At 41.7% G+C, this 27956-nt stretch overlaps 1 protein-coding gene across 1 annotated transcript; it reads left to right on the top strand.

The window, feature by feature from the left end:
- The first annotated feature begins 228 nt into the window (after positions 1-228).
- On the top strand, positions 229-27597 carry spats2 (spermatogenesis associated serine rich 2). Its single transcript, XM_083657082.1, has 13 exons — positions 229-317; positions 5444-5721; positions 9734-9816; positions 13667-13775; positions 14837-14886; positions 15811-16039; positions 16222-16413; positions 16611-16746; positions 17274-17332; positions 20422-20531; positions 20887-20989; positions 22909-23066; positions 24264-27597. Exons 2-13 carry the CDS (start codon positions 5697-5699, stop codon positions 24552-24554), a joined length of 1545 nt encoding a protein of 514 aa, XP_083513208.1. The 5' UTR covers positions 229-317; positions 5444-5696; the 3' UTR covers positions 24555-27597.
- The last annotated feature ends 359 nt before the right edge of the window (positions 27598-27956 follow it).

Consider the following 27956-nt stretch of genomic DNA (forward strand, 5'->3'; position numbering starts at 1 on the left):
GGATTAGTAGAGATTGTTGGAAATGTTATTATTCGTTGCTGCAGCTATTACTAGCGTATGCATTGGTTTGAATGGGGTCTAGGTTTTTGATTGTGTGTGTCTGATATCCTTTTGAAAACTTTGACTTTTTCCAAATGTATTAAAAGGGGGTTCTTTCAATCTAACTGGCAACCCCAAGGAGTCCGCTAGTGTGCTAAGAAAATGCTCACAGCAGACGAGACGAGACGACGCTTCACTCCCTGAAAAGACGACTGGCGGTAGGAGCTGAGCTAAACCAGTTTCCAGAATCTGCAGTTCAATTCCATCGCTGACACGAAGTACGTATTGGATGCTGTTTAGTTACCAACTTGCAGAACTTAATTATCGTCCCAAAACGCAGATGCGTTTATGCTAGCTTTTTAGCTGGGCTATCTAACGCCAGAGATGAATAGCCAGCGGTGAACGAACGACTGGCTAGCGTTAACGCACAACAGGGCATTGATTAATACATGCTAAGAAATCGGCTAGCTACTACGTTACAAATAGCTATGGATGTACTCAACTGTTAAAAAGTAGACGTTGATATTGTATAGTGCATTATATCGTTGCCATTGATGTTGTAAAAATATAACGTTAATACAAAATTAACGTTATCGATAACGTTTGGCAATGTGCAAGGCTATCCAGATATGCAACGTTAGCATGCTAAAATGCTAACGCAACCCAGTCCAACAGGACCTCAGCCAAACATGCAGAATGAGTTGCTTGGCAATGAAAAACGGGAGACCCTCATTGTGGACGTTGCATTTGGTTACTTGTCCCTATGAAGTTAAAATGGGTCAAATAAACATTTTACGTTTATTATATTTCATAGCTAATGTTAAGTAACAGCGGTGTTTAGGTAGCGTTAGCTAAGTTAATGAGATAGCTAGCTTAACGTTAGCTATCAGCTATTTTATGACCAGTGCGTCGTAAATCCCATAATGCGTTACGTTACCTAACTATTTCTGAAATGATATGCAACGTTGGCCTTCGTTTCCCCTTCACCTAACAACTGTCTAACATAAATCTCGAGTCTATGGTTTCTGTAAAGAGCCTAAACACTGGAGTTGAATGAGGGTACTAGTGATGTCAAGGATCACTAACGCTATTTGTTAGAGCTTAAATGTGTTTTGAGCCATTTCGTTTTGAGATCTGTTGGAGCAAGTAATATCTAAAGTTAGAGTATGAACATCCCAGTAGACTAAATGTGAAATACTTTGCTGCTTGCTTGAAGTCTTGTCGGCGTGCAAGAATTAACGTTTATAGTGATAATAATGATGATAATACAGTACAAACATCTCTCTAACTAGAGTGGAATTTGACCCCCATGATTATTGGTACTCGGCCTGCAGCCTTGGCTCACTCGGATTGAGATTGATTGTAACGCAGTGACATTTTGGTGTGGGTCCGTGACAGTCATCTAGGTTTTCACCTGGTTATGTCACACAGGCCACCCCTTCTGTGACCTCTTTTCCATTGTCTGTCAAGTAGACCTGTTCAGTTTACACCGAAAACTTTTCAGCTATTTTGTTTGAGTGCTTGCCTGGCCATTTATCCGCTAGTTTGCATGAATCAACGCAAGTGCACCTGGGCCTACTTGAAAGATTCAAGCACCATCCCTCTTGATCAACATAATATGCATGCTAATCCTTTGCGTGATTGGCCAGTGCAGTGTCACTTGTTGACTGTGCCGAGTTTGACGTGTGCGAAGGTGTGGTGGAACGCAGTGCAGCTCTGTGGCATGCCAAGACCTAATCAAGAGGGTGTGGATTTTGTATAGTTTTAAGTTTCCCTTTCCCGAGCACCTGGGTCAGAAAGAGAAACCTAGGGGGAAACAGCTGGCCCATAAAAACGAGTCCAGTTTGCCGAAGGTGGTGTTCAAGCGTTTTAAAGACTCGCAAGGGGCATAATTAAAGTGGATATGTCAGCAAGACAACTTGGGTACCAACAGAGTATTGATATGGTGCTGAGTAGATCCTAACAGGGCGATGCCAACCTCCATGAAGTCGTATCCATCTAATCAAGGCCCTTTATTATTATAGCTTTGCCACTATGCCCAGGACGGGACAAACCAACATTTTATCATTCATAAACGTGCAAAACTTTTCAAAATAGTTATATATTATCTGTCAATAGATGTTTCAATTGAGAGTGATGTCAGGAGAACATCGATTCGGATGCCAAGAAAAAAACCCGTGAGGGTAGAAGTCAAGATGGCTACAGCGGGATAATTATGCTGCCTGCTTGTGTGGTTGCAAGCAAGCTGTAACCAAGGAGAGAGAATGAATGAGGCATGTCCAGAAAGGTTTACCTGTTGAGCTGGCTAGTCATGTGTAAGGCTGGCACGGATCAGAAAACCCACGGGTCGGATCGCGTGACGGATTTTGAGCCACGGATCACAGATTTTTCGGATCAGCAAAAAAACTATATATAGGCTATATCAGATTTTTTCTCTCAAAATTAGATTTTCGATTTGATTTTTTAATACTATTATACTTCTCTAACCATTTGTTGCCCTGCACAGCTCAATTTCTTTTTTCTCGTGACACAATTTATGCTTTTACTCTGAAGGCAGAACAACCCAACTTCCTGTTTTAGGTGGCACTGCGCCTAACTTCCTGGCTGTTGCTAGGCTAACGTAGTCACTTGACACGGGTACAGACCAGACCGGGTGAGTCTGGAAACATAACGTTGATGCTACGTTAAGCTACTCTGTGGCCCCACGTGTTGTTTTGTTATGTTGTCCAAGGCAACATTTCACCGTCCGGTGATAATGTGTTCGTGAAACGTGTGCGCGCGTGTGTGTGTGCGCATTCCTGTGCTTTTTCAGAGGTGTTGAAATAAGTTTGTTGTCTTTAGTAGCCACTAGCCACAGCCTTCAGAGAGACTTTACAGCGGCGACAAGGGATGAGGAAGCTCAGTGTGCTTGCCATGATGCCTGTCTGTGTCTGGCTGCGCTGCATGCGTTCTCATACACTAACGTTAAACGTTAAATTAAACGAAAGGGGGGGGGGGTCCGCGGCGCGGACCATTGACGTTCCGAACCGCGTTCTGAACCATTGTAAAATGGCCTGCATTTATATACCACTTTTATCCAAAGCGCTTTACAATCAGTAGCTATATTCACAGATGGTGGCAAGCTGCCACGCAGGGTACTGGCACACCATCAGGAGCAATTTGGGGTTCAGTATCTTCTTGCCCAAGGACACTTCGACATGCAGACTGGAGGAGCCGGGAATCGAACCACCGACCTCTTTCATCCAAAGCGATTAGTGACGACCCGCTCTACCTCCTGAGCTACAGCCGCTACATTGTCAAGTTTTGAGAAGTATTTTGGCCATTTATTTGTAGTACTCGGATTTGAAAATAGCCGGGTTCCATATGGTTTCACTGATTCAATAATTGATCAGAGACTATCAGAATCAGAAAAACTTTAATGATCCCCGAGGGGGAAATTGTGACCTGCTACAGTTGCTCCTACTCAGGCATGAAAATATCAACAGACCACCATATCTACATAAACGGCAAACATCATCATTCTCAGAGACATAGGACTGTTCCATACAGTGAGAATCAATAAAATACCATCCAATATGTTACAAAGGTTAAGTACCGCACATGTCTAATTGCACATAGTTTCATTGCACATCAGGTTTACATTATCTAAGTTGGTTGGGTTATTGACGGGTGGAGTGAGTGAGCCACGGCTATCCAACTGACTGACTGAGTGACTGGAGGTAGGTAGGAGGTAGGAGTGAGGAGGTAAAGAGTTTGATGGCCACAGGCAGGAATTTATGATGCAAGCCAGAATTGGGAGGGGTGTGACGACGACCAAACAATGTCCAAATTATCTCCAATCAGACAATTGGAGATCCCCCCCTATTTATTGTCCCCTCCAGAGACATTTCTACAGCGTCAGTTATTACTTGATTAGATCTTAGAGTCTAACATGAAAGTCCCGCCCCCTCCCCTCCTCCAAATTCTTGCTTGCTAGAGGACGTACCCGTTGCTGCAAATTGAGTCTCCTATATGGAAATCTAACTTATTGGAGGTGGTTCTTCTTGGTCAAGTAGTCTCAAGTCTATTTCTGTCAGATATTCAAATGTTTGGATTTGCAACAGCCATCAACACAGTCATAACAGGTTTCTAGTCTGTCATAGCATGGCGAATTATCTATGTATATCTAGCAAGGAAGGTCCGCACCCACCCTTCATTCATGCAGGCCTCAAAACATGATCACACCCACCACCACCACGCACTCATGCACACTTTAGGAACAGAGACACCACCACGCACTCATGTACACTTTAGGAACAGAGACACCACCACGCACTCATGTACACTTTAGGAACAGAGACACCACCACGCACTCATGCACACTTTAGGAACAGAGACACCACCACGCACTCATGTACACTTTAGCAACAGAGACACCACCACGCACTCATGTACACTTTAGCAACAGAGACACCACCACGCACTCATGCACACTTTAGCAACAGAGACACCACCACGCACTCATGCACACTTTAGGAACAGAGACACCACCACGCACTCATGCACACTTTAGCAACAGAGACACCACCACGCACTCATGTACACTTTAGGAACAGAGACACCACCACGCACTCATGCACACTTTAGGAACAGAGACATCACCACGCACTCATGCACACTTTAGCAACAGAGACACCACCACGCACTCATGCACACTTTAGGAACAGAGACACCACCACGCACTCATGCACACTTTAGCAACAGAGACACCACCACGCACTCATGTACACTTTAGGAACAGAGACACCACCACGCACTCATGCACACTTTAGGAACAGAGACACCACCACGCACTCATGCACACTTTAGCAACAGAGACACCACCACGCACTCATGTACACTTTAGGAACAGAGACACCACCACGCACTCATGTACACTTTAGGAACAGAGACACCACCACGCACTCATGCACACTTTAGGAACAGAGACAAAAGGAGGAATACCCTTCAGAGATGTGTTTAGTATGTAGACCCACTAACTCCTCCTCCCCTTCCCCCCAAATAACTCAAATGCATCCTTGCTGCCAAGGACAATATTAAGTGCAGATTGTCCACAATGCAGTGCCAGACAGACACTAATTTATGGAAATCTGTTTTTCATTCATACCGCCAAAGGAAACGAATTTCAGTTTTGTTTCATCATTTCTATTTTCACATTTTAAGAAGGTGGACAAATGGCATCTCTACATCATGACATCATCATGATGACATCATGATGCCAATAACTCTTGACTGTACAGTTTTATATTATGCTCACACTGTGACACTCAAAAACATTGTGGTCTAGACTTGAAGGCTTTTCTCATCACTAATAGTTTATTCTCCTAACACGGCCTACTTTTTTCCCCTCTTCCTTCCCTCCCAGAATTGGATCATTTTTGCGGAGAACCAGAAAAGAAAACTTCAATCTTGGCCTAAGTGGTGGAAGCCTGATCTGACCTCCCCTTGTTCCAACCCCTCCTCCTGCCAGCTGTGAGCCTTTGCTGGCATCTGGTCTGAGAGAGAAAACTCTGAGGGAAAATTACTGCGTTTAGAGTCTTCATAGTGTTTACTGACTCGAAGAGCTCTACAACAAAGCATTCATCAGATCACTTCTGTGTTGAGTCGCAACGGACAACATGGCGAAGAAAAACAGCCAAAGGGGTATGTATATATGTGCTTAAATCAAGATTTTGTTTTTTGTACAACACACAGATTTTGCCATTGATTTCACAATATTTGAGTGTATTTGCATTTGGCCAGCAAGAACTCTAACTTTTCAAGTAGATCATAGTGTTAAATAATTTCACAAATGAATGTGTGTGCATGGTTGTTTTCACATGGAGTCTAATATTGCGTTCACACCAAAGAACGAAAATCGCAATCCTTACTTGAGTTTGACCGCCAAAATTATTCACACCAAAGTTGAAAAATGTCAACACGTGTGAATGAGGTGAAATTTGCGTGATTCGCACTGCAAAATTTTGCTTCGTTTTCCTGATTTGCACTGCCCTGGGGGCGGCTTGCGCATTTGCATTGATTTTGTATGTAATCTCACCAACGCGAATTAGAATTGGCCTTTGGTGTGAACGCCCAATCATGGAACAGCCCAATTGTACTTGGCCAATTCCTCTTGCTGTCCCTGTCTTTGCTCCACCCCCTTTGCTGATCTGGGATGAGCCGTAGACTAGCACATCCTTCCTCTGGTACATGTGCAGTCGCCAGCTGCTTCTTCTCACCTCGACAGCGAGGAGTTTCACTGGCAGGACGTAGTAGTGCGTGGTGGGAGGATCATGCTATTCCTCCCAGTTCCCCTCCCCCCCCGATCAGGCGCCCCAACTGACCAGAGGAGGCACTAGTGTGCAGCGACCGGGTCTCGTACCCCACCGGCTTCCCCAGACACAGCCAATTGTGTCTGTGGGAACGTCTGACCAAGCCGGAAGTACCGCTACCCGGGAATCGAACCCGCGTCTCCGTGGTTGTAGGAGAGTGCTTTTACCTCTACACTACCCATATGCCCCGGACGGCCATTATTTAATTTTTGTCTGTACTCCACCTCTTCATTTTCTGCTGTAGGAGTTGTTTGCCATTCTTGAAAAACAAATGTCCTCTTGCTCTAGCAATTTCAGAATGCCACGTTTTCCTTTCGTTTCTTCTTCACTGTAACTCAGCTGTTTCTGATCTCACTGAACATGTCTTGCGTGAGCTGTTATTATGCAAACCTCTAGAGATTAGCTGAGTTGTTCTTTTGGAAAGACTCACACTTTTGTAGGCTGTGTCGGTGTCGCTACTGGTTCATTCATATCTGTTGTTTGGGGACAGGTGTGATGAGTGTGTGGGCCAAATGTATGACCGAGCCTATATCTCATTTACTCAGGCATGGGTCTACTACACCACATTGTGTTTGTGTTCATAAGTGTTCTCTCTACGCCTGCTGAGAGTTGAAGTGGCTGTAACCAGATTCCTTGTTTGTGTGCGTGCAGCTTCCTGCTTACTACCTCCACAGCACAATGCATGGTGATCCCTATAGCCTCTTTATCTCCCCACCGTGTATAATGGTTTATCAAACATGAACATCCATACAGCAAACATATCAGGGCTGCAAACTAGTCACCTTTTGTATTTTTTTGTATTTATTTATTTGCACACTATACAAAACGACATAAAAACCAGAGGCTAATAAAAAAAAAAAAGACAGAATGTGACAGGAGAGGTCAAGAAGCCATGGGCTTATACAATGCACCTCCCCTACAAGGATCAAATGTACCGTAAAACAAAATTAAGCTACTAAATAAGCAACAAGAAAATAAACTATAACAAGAAACACAGAAAAAGAAAAAGCTAAGCTAGCATCATTTCAAAAAGCAACCAAAAAAGACAAAAAGCACATAAAAAATAAGAAAACCTAACCAATCAACAACAACCCCCACCCCAAAGAAAATACATAAAAAACAAATATGGGGAAAAAGACAGACAAAATATAAACCGATCGATAGCTATAACAAGAAGTAATCATACATCAAGAATTAAATGTGCAGACAATTTCTTTTTAAAATGTTCTAAAGATACAGAACTCTTGATAATGTGTACTTTAGTGTTCCATATCTGTACACCCCGATATCTAAGGGAGTACTGGCCATGTGTAGTTTTGAAAGAAGGAAGGTGAAGACGATCAACCCGTCTAGTATTATAAGAATGAATTTGCGAATTAAACTTGAAGAAATTGCTAAATGAAGATGGTAATGAAAAAGGCAATCTGATTAACATTTATGTCGGCATATACTGACATAATGTTCAGTTTTCTGAACAGGGGGGGGCGGAGAGGCCTCTTTAGAGTTTGAAAAAGTTGCCAACCTTACAAATCGTTTTTGCAGCAAATAAAAAAGTGTACTATGAAGTTTGGAGGGATATGTATTTATATGTATTTGCCCAAACAATATTACCATAAATCAAATAGGTGACAGTCACCTTTTTCATCCCAAAATAGGACAATTAAAGGGATAGTTCACTTTTTTTTAAGTCTTCTATCCCTATTTGCTACTTAACAATGATGCTGTTGATTGTCATATTTCTTTCTGAGCACAATCTCTCCTGTTACTCAGAGTACAGTAGCTCTGGAAAGTTGGGCACAAACAAATGTAAGGTCAGTGGGTGTCACGCTCCTGTATGTACACGCTGACTGAGGCTCACTCAAATGTCATCCAGTCACACAAAGTACATTTCAGTGAGCTTCAGTCAGCTTGTACATACAGGAGCGTGACCCTGTTGACGTTGCAACTGGCAACCGTTTCCCCCCAACTTTCCAGAGCTACACTGAGGAAGAGGATGGATTGTGCTGAGAAAAAACATACCAATCAATCAACATCATCGGTAAATAGCAAAATATTAACCTTGCTTGCAAGATGGATAAACTCACGAGATCAAAAGAGATTATCTCGACGTAATCCATCTTGTCATGCACAGGCAGTTAAGATGATTGGCCGAACCATGGCCGGCTCGACGAATCAGCGGCAGCCTTAGGCGGCCTCAGGCTCGTCTGGGCAAGTAGTGGGTACATGGTCTTTGTAGTTTTTTTCACTCGTCAACATGGCTGCCGCCGCAGAAGTGGCAGGCCGTCTGAATGAAATTTAATGTAACGTTCCCAATTCTATGTATTAAATTCTAAAAAACGACCCTCAACATTTGGGAAGGCTAAGCCACACAACTAGTTCGTTATAATCTAACTTCATGCTTAGAAGGCGACTTTACGACGATGAGGACGGTGAGGACTCAATCAATGATAGACTACCGGTCGCAAACGTGACGTCAGAGGCATGGCGATCTGATTGGTTGAAGTTAACACCCACCAGCGGTGATAGACAGATGGGTCATCCAATCACCTGCCAAGTAGCTTGGAAAAAGTGCCCGCCTCCGTCAGCGGGTCGGGTTACTGCATTCCCAGATCGACTGGTTTAGTGAAACGCAGTGTGGAGCTAAACCATCCATCTGGCAGCGTCAGGTTAGCAAAATATGGCTTGACTTTAAAAAATGTGAACTATCCCTTTTAAATGAATAATTTTTAGTCGTTTTGTGTCTGCCCTGGTCACCTTTTTCACTCTTCATGAGTTTGCATCCCTGCATATGCAAGATTTTTTTATTATTATTGATCAACCAGTGTGTTGATCGGTTTCTGTGATTCAGTGGTTTAGACAAATATGCGTACACGAAACATGCCTATTCAAATGTCGTTTTCCCGACGATAACAAAATGGTTTCACACGAGTACGGTAGATCTGTTCAAGGTTCAAGGTTCAAAAAACTTTAATGTCCCCGAGGGGCAATTCGCTTTGCAGACAGTAGACACGACACATAGGCAACAAATTAATACATCATACATACGTCATACATACAGTAACACAGCACAGAATAGATCTAAATCACCTGCACTGTCGTCATAAATCATGGAAAGAAGTCTCGCAAAGTCGTCTGTCGTCGTAAAGTGATTTGGAATTTCAGGGTTAGCCCTGTTGAAAACGACCCTATCCAGGAAATCACCTGCCGTTGTCGTGAAGTGATGATGTGGTGGAGGTGTTTTGTTTTGCAAATGATGTGCGACACTGGTGCTGCTTTTGCAAATAGGACTCGAGGCCCAACAGAAAATGGAGTGTCCCTTTTTTTGTTGTTCTTTTCTCCTCCAGATGCCTCTGGGGTGGTGTTTGACACGCAGTCTAAAATGGTCATGTCCCAGGGTGGAATGAACCCTGGGAGGATGAAGGAGAAGGTAAGAAGTCTATACTGCACAATACTCTGCACAGAGAGCACTATCATGGGCTCCTGATCTACCTGCACTGGTCTCCGATGGGGTAGCATTTGGCGCTATTCATGAGTTAACCGTGTATATCACAACTCAAGCTCTATTGAAAGGCATATAGATTTCTCTACAGCAGTTGGGTAGTTTGACCGGCTCCGTCCCGGGCATTGAAATTGGGTTTCATTAGGCTAGGTGTGGGCACTTCACAGCACTTTGTCTAAGACTTAGACTCTAAGCTCTTTCCCAGTGAGCAGGTTAGTCTAAGACTTAGACTCTAAGCTCTTTCCCAGTGAGCAGGTTAGTCTAAGACTCAAGTCAAGTTTATTTGTATAGCACATTTCATACACAGAGGCAATTCAAAGTGCTTCACATAAAATGGTTGACAGGAAAATAAAAGAATAAAAGAAGACAATAAAATGGACATTTAAAAGCATCACAACAAAACTTTAAAAAAGAGTATAAAAAGTGGATTAAGCAACAGGCGCAGCAGTTGCAAAAAGAGCAAAAAACTTATAGAGGACTCATTGGGTTTGCATAATAGAATAAATCAATATATCTATATTTAGTCCCCCAACATACTATATAAGAAGCATGACTACACACATATAAAACTCAGGTCTGGGTACGGAGAGTAGAATCTAAGCTATTTCCCAGTGAGCAGGTTAGTCTAAGACTTAGAATCTAAGCTCTTTCCCAGTGAGCAGGTTAGTCTAAGACTTAGAATCTAAGCTCTTTCCCCAGTGAGCAGGTTAGTCTAAGACAGGGATGGGCAACTTTGATGATAGAGAGGGCAACACAAAAAAATGTCCTCGCTAGCAGAGGGCCAGATTGTGACCGTGCACTTCCACCAGTAGCCTACTACTGTAACACCATCAATTATAGCGACTAATTTGATTAAAAGGACTGCTAATCAAAGTTTATTATACCAACATTTATGTTTTTCATATTCAAATTTACCGTAGTCATTATTCCATTCAGATGACACCAGAAACTTTGCTCGAGCTTTAAAACAGCCCGCTACAGCAATTTGATGGGGGTACATCACCCAAATATGTCATATTAATCAGATTAGTAATGTTGCATGTGCAATGTGCATCCTGGATATAGTTTGTTACAATAGCGTTAGCTCAAATGCTAACATTAAACAGTATGTGGATGGACAATGCTAACGCCATTAGTGCCATGTTCTGGGATGTACAGTAAAATAAAAATAGATTTGGGTGGTCAAACCTAAGCAAAAACGTCCACCTTGAAAAAATAAATGGACCCAGGGGCCACACTGAGTGAGGTCGGGGGCCACCAGTTGCCCACCCCTGGTCTAAGACTTAGAATCAAAGCTGTTTCCCAGTGAGCAGGTTTTGGGCATCAGTAAACATGAGAGGGTAGGTTGCCTTGTGTTTGAGCCGCAGCAACAATGTGGTTGAAGCACAATGCAATGTAGTGTTAATCTTGGGTTATTCTTACCTTGATACATCAGTGTGTTTAGCATCTTTTCCAGTTATTTAGGTGTTTAGTAGCTTCATACTTAGGGGTGGGACAAAATATCGATACTCACGGTATCGCGATATTTCCACTTGCGATACGTTATCGATACACTGGCACCAAGTATCGATATGTTTATTAATTATTATTTTTATTTTTATTTATTTTTTAATAAACAGGCTAAAATATTATGCTGTGTGTGGTAGTTCATAGTTTCAAGTTGACGTTTATTTATGTTTGTAGTTGAAACAAAAACATAAATACTGTAGGCTACTGAATGGAAATGTTTGATCATTAATATCTACTTTTAGAAATTATATAGGTAGGTAGGTTATATAGGTTTTCTTGTTTTAATAATAATAATAAAAAGACTTAATGTGTAACTTTTCCTCCGTGGTATCGAAAATGGTATGAGTGAGTGAGGGAACTCTGAGAGAGTTCATGTCAATTCTGCTAATAAATACATAATACCTGCTTCTTGCCTTTTAGGGGTATTTTTTTCTCTTCAGTTACACAGGTATCGTGATGTATCGTCTTCCAATATATCGATTATCGCAGTATCGCTGTATCGTGATAATATCGTTATCGAGGGCCAAGTATCGTGACGATATCGTATCGTGAGCTACTCAGCGATTCCCACCCCTATTCATACTTTCCCAGAACCATGAAATCGATGAAAGGAGCACATTCAGGAAGCATTGTTTAGCATAATGCCTCGTCCTCTTTAAAGCCGGTTTAAGTGATAATGGAACAACGTGTGGAAAATGGGACACCTCAGGCATTTTGTCCTGGTGACATAACATTTTCACAACAGGCCTTTTTGTTGATGTCTTTTCCCAGGTTCTTAAGCACATTTACAATGAAAGTAAACGATGCATTGAAACCAGACAGAGTTTTAGAGTCCCGACCGATATATCGGTCCCCCGATATTTATTGTTTATTGTTTATTTGCACAAAGAAAAACAATTGCAACTATTATCGTCCGATAACCGATATATCGGTTAGGGATGGGCATCGAATTTCGAATTTTCGAATAATCGTTGTTATTATCAAGGTCGACTTTTATTATTGAAATTCGAAATTCGAAATTCGAAAAAAAAAAAAAAAAGATTTTTTTTTTTTTTTTTTTTAGTGAAATGTTGCATTGTCTCCCCTGATTCTAAGTATAGTCAAATCGCTTGGTTTGAGCAAGTAAAACAATTTTTATAAACATTTTAAGCAAGGTTTATGGAAAAATGAATGGCGGATGAAATCCCATGAAGAGGGAGAGGGGGTGACTTTGGCACCCCTTTGGCACTCAGACCTGAGCCTACTAAATATTTAATGAACCACTCATGATTGTCAAAACTGTTTTTTATTTTCGAAAATGTCAATGTCATGTAACATGTTCTTTACTTCAGTGGTGCAATGCTTGTTTGAGCTAAAAATCCACAACAGAAGCTTTTTATATTAATTAATAAAGCCGTAGACTTATCAGGGGAGACAATGCAACATTTCACTCACAAAAAAAAAAAAAAAATTTTTTTTTTTTTTTTTTTTTTTTGCATTTTTATTTTTATTTTCGAAATTCGAATTAAATTCGAATTTGGCCAGCGAATTTCGAATAGTGTTTTTGCTAGAAATGCCCATCCCTAATATCGGTATCGGCCGATATGTTTGCCGATATTTTTTTATTTAGTATTTTCTAAGTTATAGACAGCATGTTGTGTGTGTATTTGATCTTTTTTCTGTTCTATTTGTGTTTTTCTATTTATAGTTATTTATAATTATTAAATTCCCAGTGAAGTTTACTGTTTCATTGCATTGATGTAATTTTATACAATAAAGTTTATCGATAAGCTGTAAAATATCCCGCCTACATTACATATCAAAATCGTAATATAATGTGTATAATATAATATAAGAATATCGGCAGATATATCGATATCTGTTTTATTTTGTTACTCCGTAATATCGGTAACGGCATCGGCCTCAAAAACCCAGTATCGGTCGGGCTGTAGTTTTCGGTCGTGGAGAACGGTGATCTGAGTTGTCAGCAGCTGTCCAAAGCAAAAGTGACAGGAAACCTCTGCTGTCCAAACGTTTTTATTCTTATGATCAAATCTAAATACTCTTTATGCAGGCTTCCTCTGTTTGCCAAAACTGAAAGAGGCTCTGCAAAAACGTGGTTATTGTCTGTAAATATTCAGCTTTATAGTATAGAGGCAAGAAGACTATATTGGCTTACACAGTGTCCCCTTAATTTTTAATGTTGAAATATCTTATAGATGATGCTGCTGTATCAGTGACATTTCTGTTGTAGAAACCTGTTCCTCTGATACTTTATTTCTTGTTCCAGATCGGTGCCGTCAGGGCAGTCGTGCCCAACAAGAGCAACAACGAGATCATTCTGGTGTTGCAGCATTTTGAGAACTGCGTTGACAAGGCCGTCCAAGCTTTCTTAGAAGGTAACGGGGGGGAGTCACAACGTTTCACCTCGAACGGGCGAAGTCTTCCTGTAGTACGGCGTTGTCTTGATCACCATGAGAATTGGGACTGTGCAGAGAAACATGACGTGAAGAATGATCTCTCGGCGAGCTCTGTCATTTTGCTCTGCACGCTCTTCTGGCTCCAAATAGCCGCATACGGCTGAAAGCGGGTATTTCTGGAAGTGGGCAGAAATAATGTGTGACAATAATGTGACACCTCAAGAATGTGTCACGATATGTGACAGTATCACTATGCTGGCTTTCTTAAACAAGAGTACCTTACTACAGGGTTCCCACTGGCCTTGAAAAAGTTCATGGATTTGAGATAAATAAAATAAGACCTCTAAAAGTTTTTCTTTTTAAATAAACGAGTGGATGGCCTTGAAATTAGGTGACTTGATTTTTGATGTATTCATTATTTTTTTAATGGCACCCAAATTCATAATTTCTCTCTGTCCTAGGATCAACAGGAAAACCCTCTGATGATATTGCGTTCTCAGTTTTAACAAGATCACGCGTAATACACGAGGACTCTCCGACTGTATGATGTCTAATTCTGGACAGTGTCATCTCTTAAAACATGCCAATTTTGAGTCTTTGAAGGCCACACCAAACAATAACTTGAAAGTTATTGAGTAAAACCCCTGTTGCTGCTTTGCTGCGTTCAAGTCAAATGGATGTTCTTGGCATGCAGCTCCTCAGTCATGACCTGTGGTTTTGGTGACCCTGAACATTCTGTTTTGTTGTCACACATGCCATGCTTTGCATCGTTCCGGAGACGGAGTGGCGTCACAAGCCTTTGGTGTGCATGGGTTCAACTATAGAATGAAGGCTAATTATAGAATTACGTCACACTGCGCTATTCTTAATTTTTGAGTTGGGTAAATAAACAACGCCTTAGGGAAGTTGGATCATGAACAAAGTGTTCACTAATCCACCTGTGTCCTAGTCCGACACAGGCATACCTGTGCTGCCAACAGTCACCATCATAAATATGTTGTCTGTCATTGCTCTTCAACATTGTTTGCTTTCCACCTCAGGCAGCGCAGTTGAGATCCTGAAGGAGTGGAATGTTACCGGAAAGAAGAAGGTAATGGAAACTTAAGGAGCCAAAGTGAATGTCACTTCCCGCTTCAGCACTGTACCAGAGATTTTCCTCCGCCATTTATTTTCCCATAGACATTTCCTAAAATGCTTATAAAAATAGTTTTACTGGTTCAAACCAAACGGTACAGATATATTTAGAAACAGGAGAGATCGCATAACATTTAAGTCAGACCAAAACGTTAAAAAAAAAATGCGGGTTAAAGAAAATATGTTTTCGATGTTGTTTTTTCGTTTTGGTCCGAGTGAAATGTTCTATGGTCTCTCCTGATTCTAAATATAGCTGAACTGTTTGGTTTGACCAAGTAAAACTATTTCTATAAGCATTGTACGAAATATTTATGGGAAAATAAATTGTGGAAGAAAATCTCTGGTACAGTGCTGAAGCAGGAAGTGACGTTCACTTTGCCTCTCTATAGATGTTTTAAATTTAAATTGTTTAAAACTTGAGTGTACTTTTTTAGATTGATTTTTCAGATTGCCTTTTCATTCATTGGAAACTATGGTGATACACTTTTTTTTCTCTTTTTAACTTTTGTAATACTGTCGTGGTATAAGTGTCAAAACATCTGAATGGCAATGTTTTAGATGAGATTAAACTTTTTTAATCGTCCCTATGTGGGAACTTGGTCCTTGCCCCATGGAAGGAAAGGAGGGCTTCGGCGTTCCTTAAAGTGAAAAAATGCTTACAGAAGGTGCTCTTTGGATGTTGGGGAAAGCATAGAGTTCATCAAAAAGGTTCCAAGGCACTCTTCTTCATTAAAAAGCTTTAATATAAGGCTAGTTCTTCATAGAACAGAATAAAACAGCCAACATGTTTCGGCCATAGGGCAGGAAAGAGCAGGATGTAGAGAAGTAAAGAGAGGCCATTGAAGAAAGTAGGTTGACTTTGACAAACCCCCATTTTCAGCCCAAGAAGAAAAAGAAGCCCAAGCCCCAGGCCGAGCCCGAGCCCGCAGCAGAACCTGCTGCACCTGAGGCCACGTCGCCTGCGGAGAGCAAGGAGGAGGTGAACGGTTTCCATGCCAACGGGTCCGTAATGGACGGAGAGTCACTGGACTCTCTGAGCGAACAGTTGGACTCTGCCTCTCTGGATGCAGCCGAGCTGGACTCAGAACCTGCAACATCAGAGACTACTGGTAACCGGCACTCTTCACCCTCAAAGTGTACCGTTCAGTGATTAAGACAATTCTTTCAAGAGCCGAAGGAATTGAGGAAGTACTGAAAAGTATTTTTTGACAAGTACAATCCCAGTCTTGCCAAAGTCGAGGAGTGCTTCGGCGTGCGTCGGTGCTACATGGTAATCTTGTCTCCTCTACAGGTGCAGAAGCCGAAAGTCAAAGTAGTGCCCCGAGTCCCGTCTCTCAACCGGTACCAGTAAGGAGGAACCACCCGGGTCCCAGAGGCGGTAAGAACCGACACAGGCCCGGTTCCAGCTCCAATCCCTCCGCTTCCTCCTTATCGCTCGGCAGTGACGACAGCCACCTCGGATCTTCAGGAGTCAAGAAGATGGGTCAGACACCTTTACCTTTTGCATCGCATGTAGTTTGAAAGAAGTGCTGAACCGTTCTTTTTGATAGTGCACTGTGAGCCACACCGCCCAGGCACGGGAAAACCGTAAACCCGCCACAAAATATCTCAACTGGAAAAGTTACTCAGCTTCAGCCATGTCTGCCTGAGTAATCTCTAATAATCCTGTCTGTCCCTCAGCTCCCAACATCGACCGCTCTGTGAAAGACCTGCAGAGATGCACCGCTTCTCTGACTCGCTACAGGATGGTGGTCAAGGACGAGATGGACTCCTCAATCAAGAGGATGAAGCTGACATTTGCCGAGCTCCAGACGTGGTAATTAACCCCCCTACCAATCATCTGCCTCTGCTCATTAAGTATTTGAATTCTGTTCTGGGTGATAAAATATTTGATGCATGTGTTGATTGTAATGGTAACGGCGTATCGGAGCACCTTTTGCGTCCCGTTACGCTTGTGTAACAGGTGCAGGTTTACCAAAGCAGTGTGGGAAATGTATTTTAAAGGTTCCAATGTCCCGACCAGCGAATCAAAGGGCATTTCTGTTACCTTTGCTCTCCACCGAGACACTGAGATAGAGCTTTGCATATCTTACGAAACAGAGCGTTCTATGTGTTAGCTCCAGCGTAGCGTAGCGTTATATATGCCTAGTTGTGTGTTGCATGTGCTGTCTGACGTGGTCATTCGGTGCAGGTGCTGCTGTTGCTCACCCCGGATTCTCTCGCAGTCATCTCTTTTGATTGTTTTGTTGTCACAGTGCAAAGTCAAAGTGTACAATATATCTTATCTTGAGAAGTAAAGAGTACAAAAAACACACACCCACCGTCTGTTTTCTTTGCTTCCAGTCTAATGGACAGAGAAGTCACTCTGCTGGCAGAAATGGACAAAGTCAAAGCCGAGGCCAGTAAGTACAACATCCTCAAGCAAAACCTCATCCTGCTTGACTCCTCATGCCACCCAGGAGCCGTGCCAGTATTCTACTCAACAGGATATGATCACCTGACCAAAGAATAATGATCACCTGACCAAAGAATAATGATCACCTGACTCCAGAATAATGATCACCTGACCAAAGAATAATGATCACCTGACCAAAGAATAATGATCACCTGACTCAGGGCCGTGGAGAATCTGACCTAAATCATTTCCGGAAGGGTAATAAAAAGCAGCGTTTATGGAGCAGCCAGAACAAATGTTCTTCAAAACGGCTGCGGTGCCCTCAGGCTCCTGCTATACCTAGAGCATACCCCTCTGTGTGTGTGTGTGTCTGTCTGTCTGTCTGTCTGTCTGTCTGTCTGTCTGTGTCTCTCTCTCTGTGTGTGTGTGTGTGTGTGTGTGTGTGTGTGTCTCTGTGTGTGTGTGTGTGTGTGTGTGTCTCTGTCTCTGTGTGTGTAACATGACAGAGCAGGACTGCATATTTGTACAAGTAGGCCATTCTCCCTCATTCTGTCCTCGCAGTGTAGAGTGGTGTGTGTGTGTGCGCAGTGTAGAGTGGTGTGTGTGCGTGTGCAGTGTAGAGTGGTGTGTGTGTGTGTGTGCGCGCAGTGTAGAGTGTTGTGTGTGTGTGTGTGTGTGTGTGTGTGTGTGTGCAGTGTAGAGTGTTGTGTGTTCTGGGCCTGGAAAAAGTGAATAGTGTCAGGTGTCGAGGGAGACTCAATGCTGTCTTTGTGCAGAAGGTGTGTGGGGAATAGCGAGGCAAGAGAGGGAACTCTCTAGTACTTGGTTGACTTTACAAAAGCCAGCAGCATTCCTCTCAATTTGCCGATCTTTCCCCCCAGTAATCTCTTCCCCTGCGTTATATCTGTGTTACCTGCTGGATTCAGCCCCCCCTTCCTCTCTGGGAAGGATATTTAGTAACTGATACACAAATAAAACGTGTGTCATACCAATATTTCAGAGGATGTTCAGAATATTGATATGTAGAATCCAGGATATACTGGGGTCTTTGATCCTCACTGTGGTATTTAGCTGGTAAGGTAGTTGATGTAATGTACATTAAGGTCAAAAATTATGTTTTGTGCTTTTGCTCAAAAATTCATACTTGTATTATTTTGTATGGGAAATGACTACACAATTAAAGGAGTAATCCTCCGTAAAAACACTGGCATTTATTTAGTAGCCTGGGTAAAGCCAGCCTCCACGTGACCTCAATGTACTATCAGTCACGAAACTTACACTACAGGCATAGTCTGTGATGTCACGTTGAAGGCTGGGTTCACCCAGGCATTTAGCAATGTACCTTCCATTTCTTGGCCTATTTTGTTGCTGATATTTGTTATTACTGTGGATAATTCGCCAAATTTAAACGGTTCAGATATATTTAGAATCGGGAGAGACCATAAACAAAAAAAAAACATTGAAAAAATATTTTCTTTAAACCCGCATTTTTTTAAACATTTTGGTCCGAGTGAAATCTTTTGCAATCTCTCCTGTTTCTAAATATATCTGAACCGTTTGGTTTGAACACGTAAAACTATTTTTATAAGCCTTTTACGAAATGTCTATGGGCAAATAAATGGCGGATGAAAATCTCTGGTACAGTGCTGAAGCAGGAAGTGACGTTCACTTTGGCTCCCTATTGTTGAGGGAATGAATGATGTCTTGTAACAACTTAGCAACGTCCAGACGGGAGCAGTTGGCAGCAGTGGTGGGGGGATTTCCTTCCTTTTGACCGTTTTAAAGAGTCGTCGTATGTTCATTATTTTGCCAACTATAGACTCTTTGAACATGATCCCTTTATTTCACTATGCCAAAGTTATTTCGGACCGCTTCAAATTCTATTCACTTGCGTAGTAATTTTGGAACCTGCTCAAAGTGCAGTGACCTGTGAGTCTGAGTCCATTTACCTGCATGCATGCCTAAACTTGAGCTCATTCATTCCTATGTTCAGTCCGAGGTTGTTTGCAGAACAACGTGATTTGAAGCGGGCATGATAACTTGGACCTTTGTTTACCTGTAGCTGTTTTAGGGAGCCGCACTTTGTACTTGTGTTTTCAAGCCAAGCGTAGCCGATAGCTGCATTCTCATAGGAATACATCCAAATCAGGGACTCCAGATGGAAAGTAGCCTATGGCTAAATCTGTTGCAAAGCATCTCTTCCCCTATGGGGTTTAATGTTGTTTGTATATGTCCCTGCCAAATAAACGAATAAAATAAATAAATAAATGAAAGAAGGCTGTGAGGAACGTCGGAGATATCAAGTGTGGTGTAAATTAGAGCCCAAACGATACTGGATTTTTGAGGCCGATACCGATATTAGGGAGTGAAAAAAATTCCGATATCGATATATCGGCTGATATTCTTAGATTATATTATACACATTATATTACACTGATTTTTTGCAATGATCCCTCAAATATCAAACACTTGACAAAGATATTACTTGACATGACTTGAGATATGTAATGTAGGCAGGATATTTTACAGCTTATCAATCAACTTTATTGTCCCAAATGACATCAATGCAATGAAACGGTAAACTTCACTGAAAATTTAATAATGATAAATAACTAGAAATACAAAAACACAAATGGAACAAATATAAAGTAGAACTTTGAGTTAAGAAAAAATATCAAATATACACAAGATGCTGTCTATAACTTAAAAAATACAAAATAAAAAAATATCTGCAATATCAGCAAACGTATCGGCCGATACCGATATATCGGTTATCGGCCGTTAATATCGGTGGAGCGATATATCGGTCAGGCTCTAGTGTAAATATCACTTGTAAGCTTGAAGGTTTCTTGAATGCATAGTAAATTATCACTGTGTTTTACAACATAGCTTTTGATGTTTGTTTCCTAAAAGTGACAGAACAAAAAAAAAAGTAATTTAAAATGCAAAGAAATAAGAAACTATGCCAAAATATGGGAAAAATGTGTTGTCCTAACATTATGAAACATATTGTAGGTCTGCGTAAGGTTCCGTGTGTTGTCTAATTCTAATACAATTTAAATTGTGTAAACCTCATATTTTGCAAATGCGTTTCAGTGGGCATTTTGGATTGCCGACAGAAGAGAGCAGAGGAGCTCCGAAGACTGACGGACAAATCGGCAACCATGTCTGAGGACCAGCTGTCTGAACTGCGCGCGGACATTAAGGTACGTTCACAACACCAATGTTTCTCAGAATATCTCACCCAGTGCTTTTTGTGTCCCAGCTGACTAAATGTAAGTTGGATGTTAATTGTCACTCTGAAAAGAGACAACCAGCAACCTGCTCCAGACAGAGGCACTTAAGAGACATATTTTAAGATTTTCCAAGCATGCAGGGAACGTTTTGGACACATTTAAAAGCATGTTATAAACTAATCTCTAGCTAGCTAACAGATTCTAAGGTGAGCCAACAGTAGCATTGAAAGAAATGACAGATCATGTTTTTGTGAAATACATTTACCGATCATATTTTGGTCAAGGCTTATCATGATGATGATTGTTTATTATCTTTCTTTGTCAGCACTTTGTGAGCGAACGGAAATACGATGAGGACCTCGGTAAAGCTGTGAGATTTACATTCGATCTGGAGCCGTTGAAGACGAGCATCAACACTTTTGGATCAGGTACAGAATCCTGTTCATTAACTTCTCTCTCTCTCTCTGTCGTCTTGTTGCTGTTAAAGCTTATGAAGAACGCCCCGCCAACCCCCTTCCCATCCCGACCCTGCTGCTTCTGATCCTCCCATCCTCCTCTGTCTCATCCCCAAAACACAAGAGAGCAAAGCTTATCAGTTACAATCCATCGTGTCATGACTGAGCATGCCAGAGAGAAAAGCAGTTTGTCAGGAAGTTGGAAGTATATCAATAAGCAAGTTATCATAATGAGCTTACACAGTCAAGTGGTGAAAGCTAGTTCTTTCACTCACTAAAATGTCAGGATGTCTGCCAACTTTTACTGAAGGAAATAGACGCTTTTAGAAAAAGATCATAGTTTGCCACCTTGTACACACTCATTAACTCAAATCAACTCTCAATAACTGTCAAACTAGATGAATGACTTCAAAACCGTCATCTAGTTTGACAGTTATTGAGAGTTGATTTGAGTTAATGAGTTATTAATTTGAGTTAATAACTTTAACACTCAATAACTGTCAAATTAAATGACAGACTTCAAAACAGTTTACAGTTTTCTGATATACTACTGATGTTCTAATGATACAAAGCTGGTTGAAAATGGGCGGAGTGTTCCTTTAATCATTTTTGGAGATTTTCTTTCTTTCTTTTGAAGACGTAAAACTCACCACACACAGCCTCATTTGAGTGATGCCAATTCAGCTATATTGAGTATATGAAATGTGCTAAATGAGGATACATGAACGAGGATACTTGCGATACATTAGTTGATTTGTTTATGATAATAACATCATATATTCCATATGACAGATGTACCCAAGGCACCCTTCTAACACCCACTTGTATTTTTGGCATCTAAAATGACCCACTTCCTGCTCTAACATAGAAGTTAGTCTTGTAGTAATGAATGGCTACCACATGGTTTTAGACAAAGGTACATAATCAATGGCCCTGCATCAAAATGTGTTTCAGGTGATCAGATTGGCATCACATAGTGGGATATATATATATATCTATATATATATACCTATATGCTCGACCACATGAAAATACTACAGGTGTAAATGCACCCCGACACGCATTGAGGACGGATTATGATCCGATCGGCCAAACCACCCCTGGTGGTGGCTGCCAGGGACGCATTGTGACCACATTTAACACGGTGGTGGCCACAGTGTTGCCAGCTCTTTTTCCAAGGAAAGTCGCTATTGGCTGCTCCGAACGTCGCTAGATGATGTCACACGCTAATTTGCATATTAATGTATGCACACGCAAAAAACACGCCTTGGTATAGCCGTTGTAATCAAACATTATTATTATGCTGTTGCTATAAGAATGACTGGCAGCAGTGTGTCCGTCCGCCACACGTTGCTATTTGTCACTTTGATCATATTCTGTCCTCTAGGCAGAAATACATGATGAGGAATACTTGATACTCAAAATCTGGCACATTTTCAGCAGCGGCGCCTAGAAACACTTCATCTACAGTCCTCAATACATAGCAGCATAGCCTACCAAGTGAGCGCATTTCTGCCAAAAACAGTTATTTTGAACATCTTGTTCAGCATGGCATGTCATGATCTTACCAGGGCAGCCGGCCATATCAGAACAACAGCAGCAACATGAGAATGTGACTTTGTGATGTTCGGTTGTTTGAGCTGGACCGAGCGATGGGATCTCATTGTAGACGCAGGCTATTAATACCACCTGTAAATGTAATCAGGTTCAATCATATCTAGATACAAATCTGGATACGAGCGCATTTTAATGCAAGGTGTGTAAATGGAGTCAGTGTTGCCACTCGAGCATAAAGATAATTATGTTTGCTTAAAATATTGACAATTCTCATGAAGCTAAAGCGATTGTACTTCCTGTTGGTTATGTATTTACCGTGTCACATCCTTTTACAGTGTACCACCCACGGACGGGCTACTCAAACCGCTCTCGCTGCAGCTCCACCTCCTCCTCCGTCACCAGCCCAGGGCTGCTGGAAACCCCGCCTCCACCCCAGTCTCCCGCCCAGTCCCAAAACGCCGGCAACGAAAACCGCCCTCCACCAATCAAACAGGTCAGTCAGAGAAGCAGTCGTACATGTGTAGTTTGTCGAACATTCAAACCATAGTTCATATATATGCGTGTGTATATATGTATGTATATATATATATATATATATATATATATATATATATATATATATATATATGTGTATATATATGTATGTGTATGTAAATATGTATATTTATATCAGTTTCCCCTACCATTCTACCAACCCCCGCCAGGCAAGAAGAGAAATTGCACTAAAAAAAAAAATTCTCTCCCCCCCTGCTCTCCCCAAAATCTCAATAAACCTTTATGGCATACTATTACTACTGGTGTTGACAGTAATAGAAGATGCCAAATCATTAAAAACAATAAGCATTTTGCTTTTAGGAGCATTGCGCCAGCGTCCGGCGCTGTTCCAAAACGTTGTTGCCTGGGAAACGCACATCCCATAATACAACTGTTCACATTGCATCACATAATAGTATGATGATTAGGGCTGGGCAATATAATCGATACGGCAATATATCGCGATATTTTATTTCCCGATACTGTATCGATACTTGGACGCCAAGTATAGCGATATATATATATTTTTTTATATATTTTTTTTTGCAGGCCATGCCATGCCAGGCCTCTGCATCTGGTGATTCCCACCCCTAATCGATACTGTATCGATATTTCCCATATCGATGCGTTCAGTAACACTCAACACTCAGTAGTTTTGACTACATTTGTCTACTAACTTATCAGTATAAAGTGATGTACATATTATTACACTACCTGGGTGGTACAGTGCGTTGTATCTTTAGCGCTATTATTTAATTTTGAGTAAATTCTGTAGAATATCGCATCGCAATATATCGTGATACAATCGTATCGTGACCCAAGTATCGTGATATGTATCGTATCGTGAGATCCTTGCCAATACCCAGCCCTAATGATGATACTTGGGATGCCATTGCGAACAGGTCAGCTAAAAGTTTAGCGTCGCCAGCGAGGGCCCCCACCGTTGCGGTCGGGGTACGTTTCGAAATCCCTCCAGGCCTGAAGATTTTTCTAGGGGAAACACTATATATATATATATATATATATATATATATATATATATATATATATATATATACACACACACACACATATACTGTGTATGTATAGATATCTATATTTCATGGGTGTTGTGGCGATTTTTTTAAGGGCTGACTAATTTTAATCTTCCCCTCAGATTTTCCAAGGCAACCGGCGTACCTTCCAGGGACAGGGTTATGGCGGTCAGCGATATAACGGCGGGTCTTACCACGACAGGGGCCCGTCCCGCGGAAATTACCGCTACCAGAATTACCAAGGCGACGGTCCCGCCTCGCAGTTCTCCGGCAGCTCGAGAGGAGGCGCCCCCCATTCCGCTACGTCCTCCTACAACCGCCCGGACCGACCCACCTCTCACAACGGCAGTGGCGCCGGCGCCAGCGATGGGCTGCCCCAAAGGCCTCGGCGAACGCACTGCCCTCCTCCTTGACATCGGGAACCCCCCCCTGTCGCTCTGTGGAACCCCCCCCCCCGTCTACTAACCCTCGCACTCCCCTCCCAGTGCCCTATACTCTCTCTCCCCCACCCTACTAACTCCTTCCAATGAAGAATAGAATACAAGTTTACATATTTTTGTCAGTCGAGCTGTAGTGCCACCTCTACACGGATCCATTCATCCTCCAAACTTGAAAAGCTCTCACTGTTCTGTGCTTTCCCTTTTGCATTCGCTATAGAGAGGCAAAGTGGAATGTCACTTATTGCTTCGGCACTGTACCCGAGATTTTCTTCCGCAATTTATTTTCCCATAGGCATTTAGTAAAATGCGTATAAAAATAGTTGTACTTGGTCAAACCAAACGGTTCAGCTATATTTAGATAGCTATAAACGCTATTTTAACGTTTTGGTCCGAGGGAAATGTTATGCGATCTCTCCTGTTTCTAAATATATCTGAACCGTTTGGTTTGAACAAGTAAAACTATCTTTTACAAGCATTTTACGAAATTTCTATGGGAAAATAAATGGTGGATGAAAATCTCTGGTACAGTGCTGAAGCAGGAAGTGACGTTCCACTTTGCCTCTCTATTGAGACGCATTTCTCCCATTCCTCTTGAGCTACCTAGCTTCTATCTTTAGCCCCCTTTTGAGAGATCTCATCGCTTTGCTGTTTGTCAGTCTGTTTGTTTGTTCCGACCGCTTCAGAGAAACCAGTGAACGAATCTGAGGGCTGATGTTTTGTTCAGAGGCTGTTGGCGTGATCACCGGAATCAGTTGGATCACTATCGAAGTTGAATTTCTTGGTACTTTCTTGGTAATTTCAACTCGGGTTTGTTTCAACTGTCTTGATTCGCGTCCCCTCAAAATGCAATTTATTTCTTTGTCTCCCGGATTCATTTCAGTTCACTCAACCTTAGAACCTGTATTGAAAGTGCACCGGTAGTCATTTGCATGAAAGGGACTTTTTCTTTTGACATCGAGAGGACAGACATGCAATCAACACTACAGACTATCAAACTGTAGATCTGATCATATGGCTGCTTTTGAACTAGGTGTGTTTGAAAGTTAACTCTTCAAATATGACCTACAGCGAGAAGGTGACGTTGACCCTCCACAGGTCAATGCGGTTATTGTGGTCGCAGCTTTTCTTGGCTTGTTGTCCAATTAAGAGAGGACTTTTTCCCCTGTAGAATATTGTTAATTGACGTTGCTTATTAAGGCTTGACGAGAAAGGAAACGCTGTCCACATGTAGTTTCTTTTTTGTCTCGGACATCTCGATGGATGGATTTTTGCCGTACGCCCAGTTTGTTCTTTGTGTTCTGTTGTTGTTGTTGTTATATGCACATAAATGGCATATAAATTAAATGCTTGCCTTTAAGTCACAGAGACTTCACACTTGCCTTCGTAGAATCATGGCCGTCGTCGGCATCATGACTGCTTTCTAAACAGACGGTACTTGTAGAGCAGACGTGTGACTTGTACACATCGCTGAGTGGTAAGGCGTAGGATCTTTGTCCCCCCCCCCCCCCCCGTATATTATATATATGTTCACTTTTCACTTTAAGCTGTAAAAGTAAAATTGATCAAACTGATGAATGCTTTGGTAGCTTCTATAGATTCACTTTTTTCTTTTCTATGGCTGCCAAGTCTTGATGCATGGAGGCTGTTGTTGGGGTTAAGTCTCGTCTCTTTTTTTTTTTTTTATTGTCCACAATATGTGAACAAAATCTGGCAAATACCTCATTGCTGAACCTTTTGACGTGGCCTGTTTGCAAACTGTCCCTTGCAGGAGGCTCTTATTTGGGGACGGGGACGGACGGGACCCCCCCTGCTGGTTCCTCATCTCCTTGTAGTTAACGTGTGGATGTGGAGCTGCGAGGGTCGAGCGTGAAACCAATCATGACGTTAGTGCCGCATCTTCTTAGTACCGTGACGTCTTCCGTCAAGAGTAAGACGACTATGTTGGGGGGGTGGGGGTTGGTAATTGAAAAAAAAAAAACTTGGTATGTGTTTACTCTTAGCCCCCATTTTGTTTACTCGTGGGTTTTTCCTGGTTGGAAATGGATTTAGTGTTAGTTTTTGAGACCCAAACACTTCTGTGTTTGTGATTAGGTTTATCTTTTTTCAATTATTCCAGCGATAATGACGCTGAATATCGTAGGCTATTATAGGACTTACTCGTTTGCAGTCTAAAATATACTGTAAGTACATATTGTAAGTCGGATACATTTGTATCTATTAAGCTTCTGCGCTTTCATACGTGAGGGATCGGTTGTAATTTAACACAAAGATGTTTTTGTTGACTGAAGCTGTTTTGGGGGGAAATTGTACCAATTCTTTCTCCTCTGCTTGTGTAAAGTGGCCTAAAAGTTCCAGTTACATTTTGATTGAATGTTTTATTTTGCTGGAGGGACAATTCAGATTCAGCTCAGCACAGAAAGCCAGACGCTTTCTCATTGAGGATTCTGTTCCTGTCTGTCTTGACTTCAACCAAACAGGGTTTTTTGTTTGTTTTTTACATTCCAAACTGTAGGAATATTAGGTTATCGCCAAAGAAATAATTTTGTCCGGTTTAAGTTGCTGCCTTTCCTCCCCCTCCTCCTGTAAAGAATTAAATTCTCGTGATTGTTTTCCAAAGGGGATAATCTCTAGAGTAATACTTCACCTCGTCTCCTCTCCGCCCCCACTTTCTTTTCTGATTCCTTACTGTATATACGTATATGTAGCTATATAATTTTGTGCTCTCATGGGGCATTTTGTATGTGATATTCATGTTCAGGCATATATGGTTTCTTTGGAGGTTAAACATCTAGTCGATTCGCTCTTCCAATAAGACTGTATGTCCCTTCTTTTCAAAATGTCTTGAGACAACTGTAAACTTAAGTGCCTTCGCTTTGTCTCCCACCAACTCATTGACATCCCTCCTCCGCCAGAGTATGGACCAAAGACATCGACCCTGTCCCACGTCCCCCTGTCCTTTCTTTCTCCCTCCCACTCACTGAATGGCACACCTTTCATTTACTACAAATAAACCAGTTTGCAATACTTTGATTGTGGTTTGTCTGGTGTGTTTTTTTAAAGTTCTATTCACAAATGTCATATCCAAGTCCAAGCAAACCAGTTGCTGATGCAACTCAGTTTGTGTCTGATATAGTTTTCCAAATAAGAGTTTTTTTGGTGTGTTTTTTTTAACTTCCTAATCACAGCTGTTGGAGACCTTATAGTCCCATGAAGCTTCAATTTGCTGTTGGCCGTGTTGCAACGTCCCGACTCCAAGACACAAACTGTTGCTACAGTAAATGTCTCTAGAGTCAAACGCACCACTTTTTCCCTCCCTGTAACTAAAGGCTGAATCCCAACTTGGCGGATAGTGGAGGCGTTTTGAAATGATCAAAG

Source organism: Poromitra crassiceps, assembly GCF_964638095.1.
Source record: "Poromitra crassiceps genome assembly, chromosome: 20".
Lineage (NCBI taxonomy): Eukaryota > Metazoa > Chordata > Actinopteri > Beryciformes > Melamphaidae > Poromitra > Poromitra crassiceps.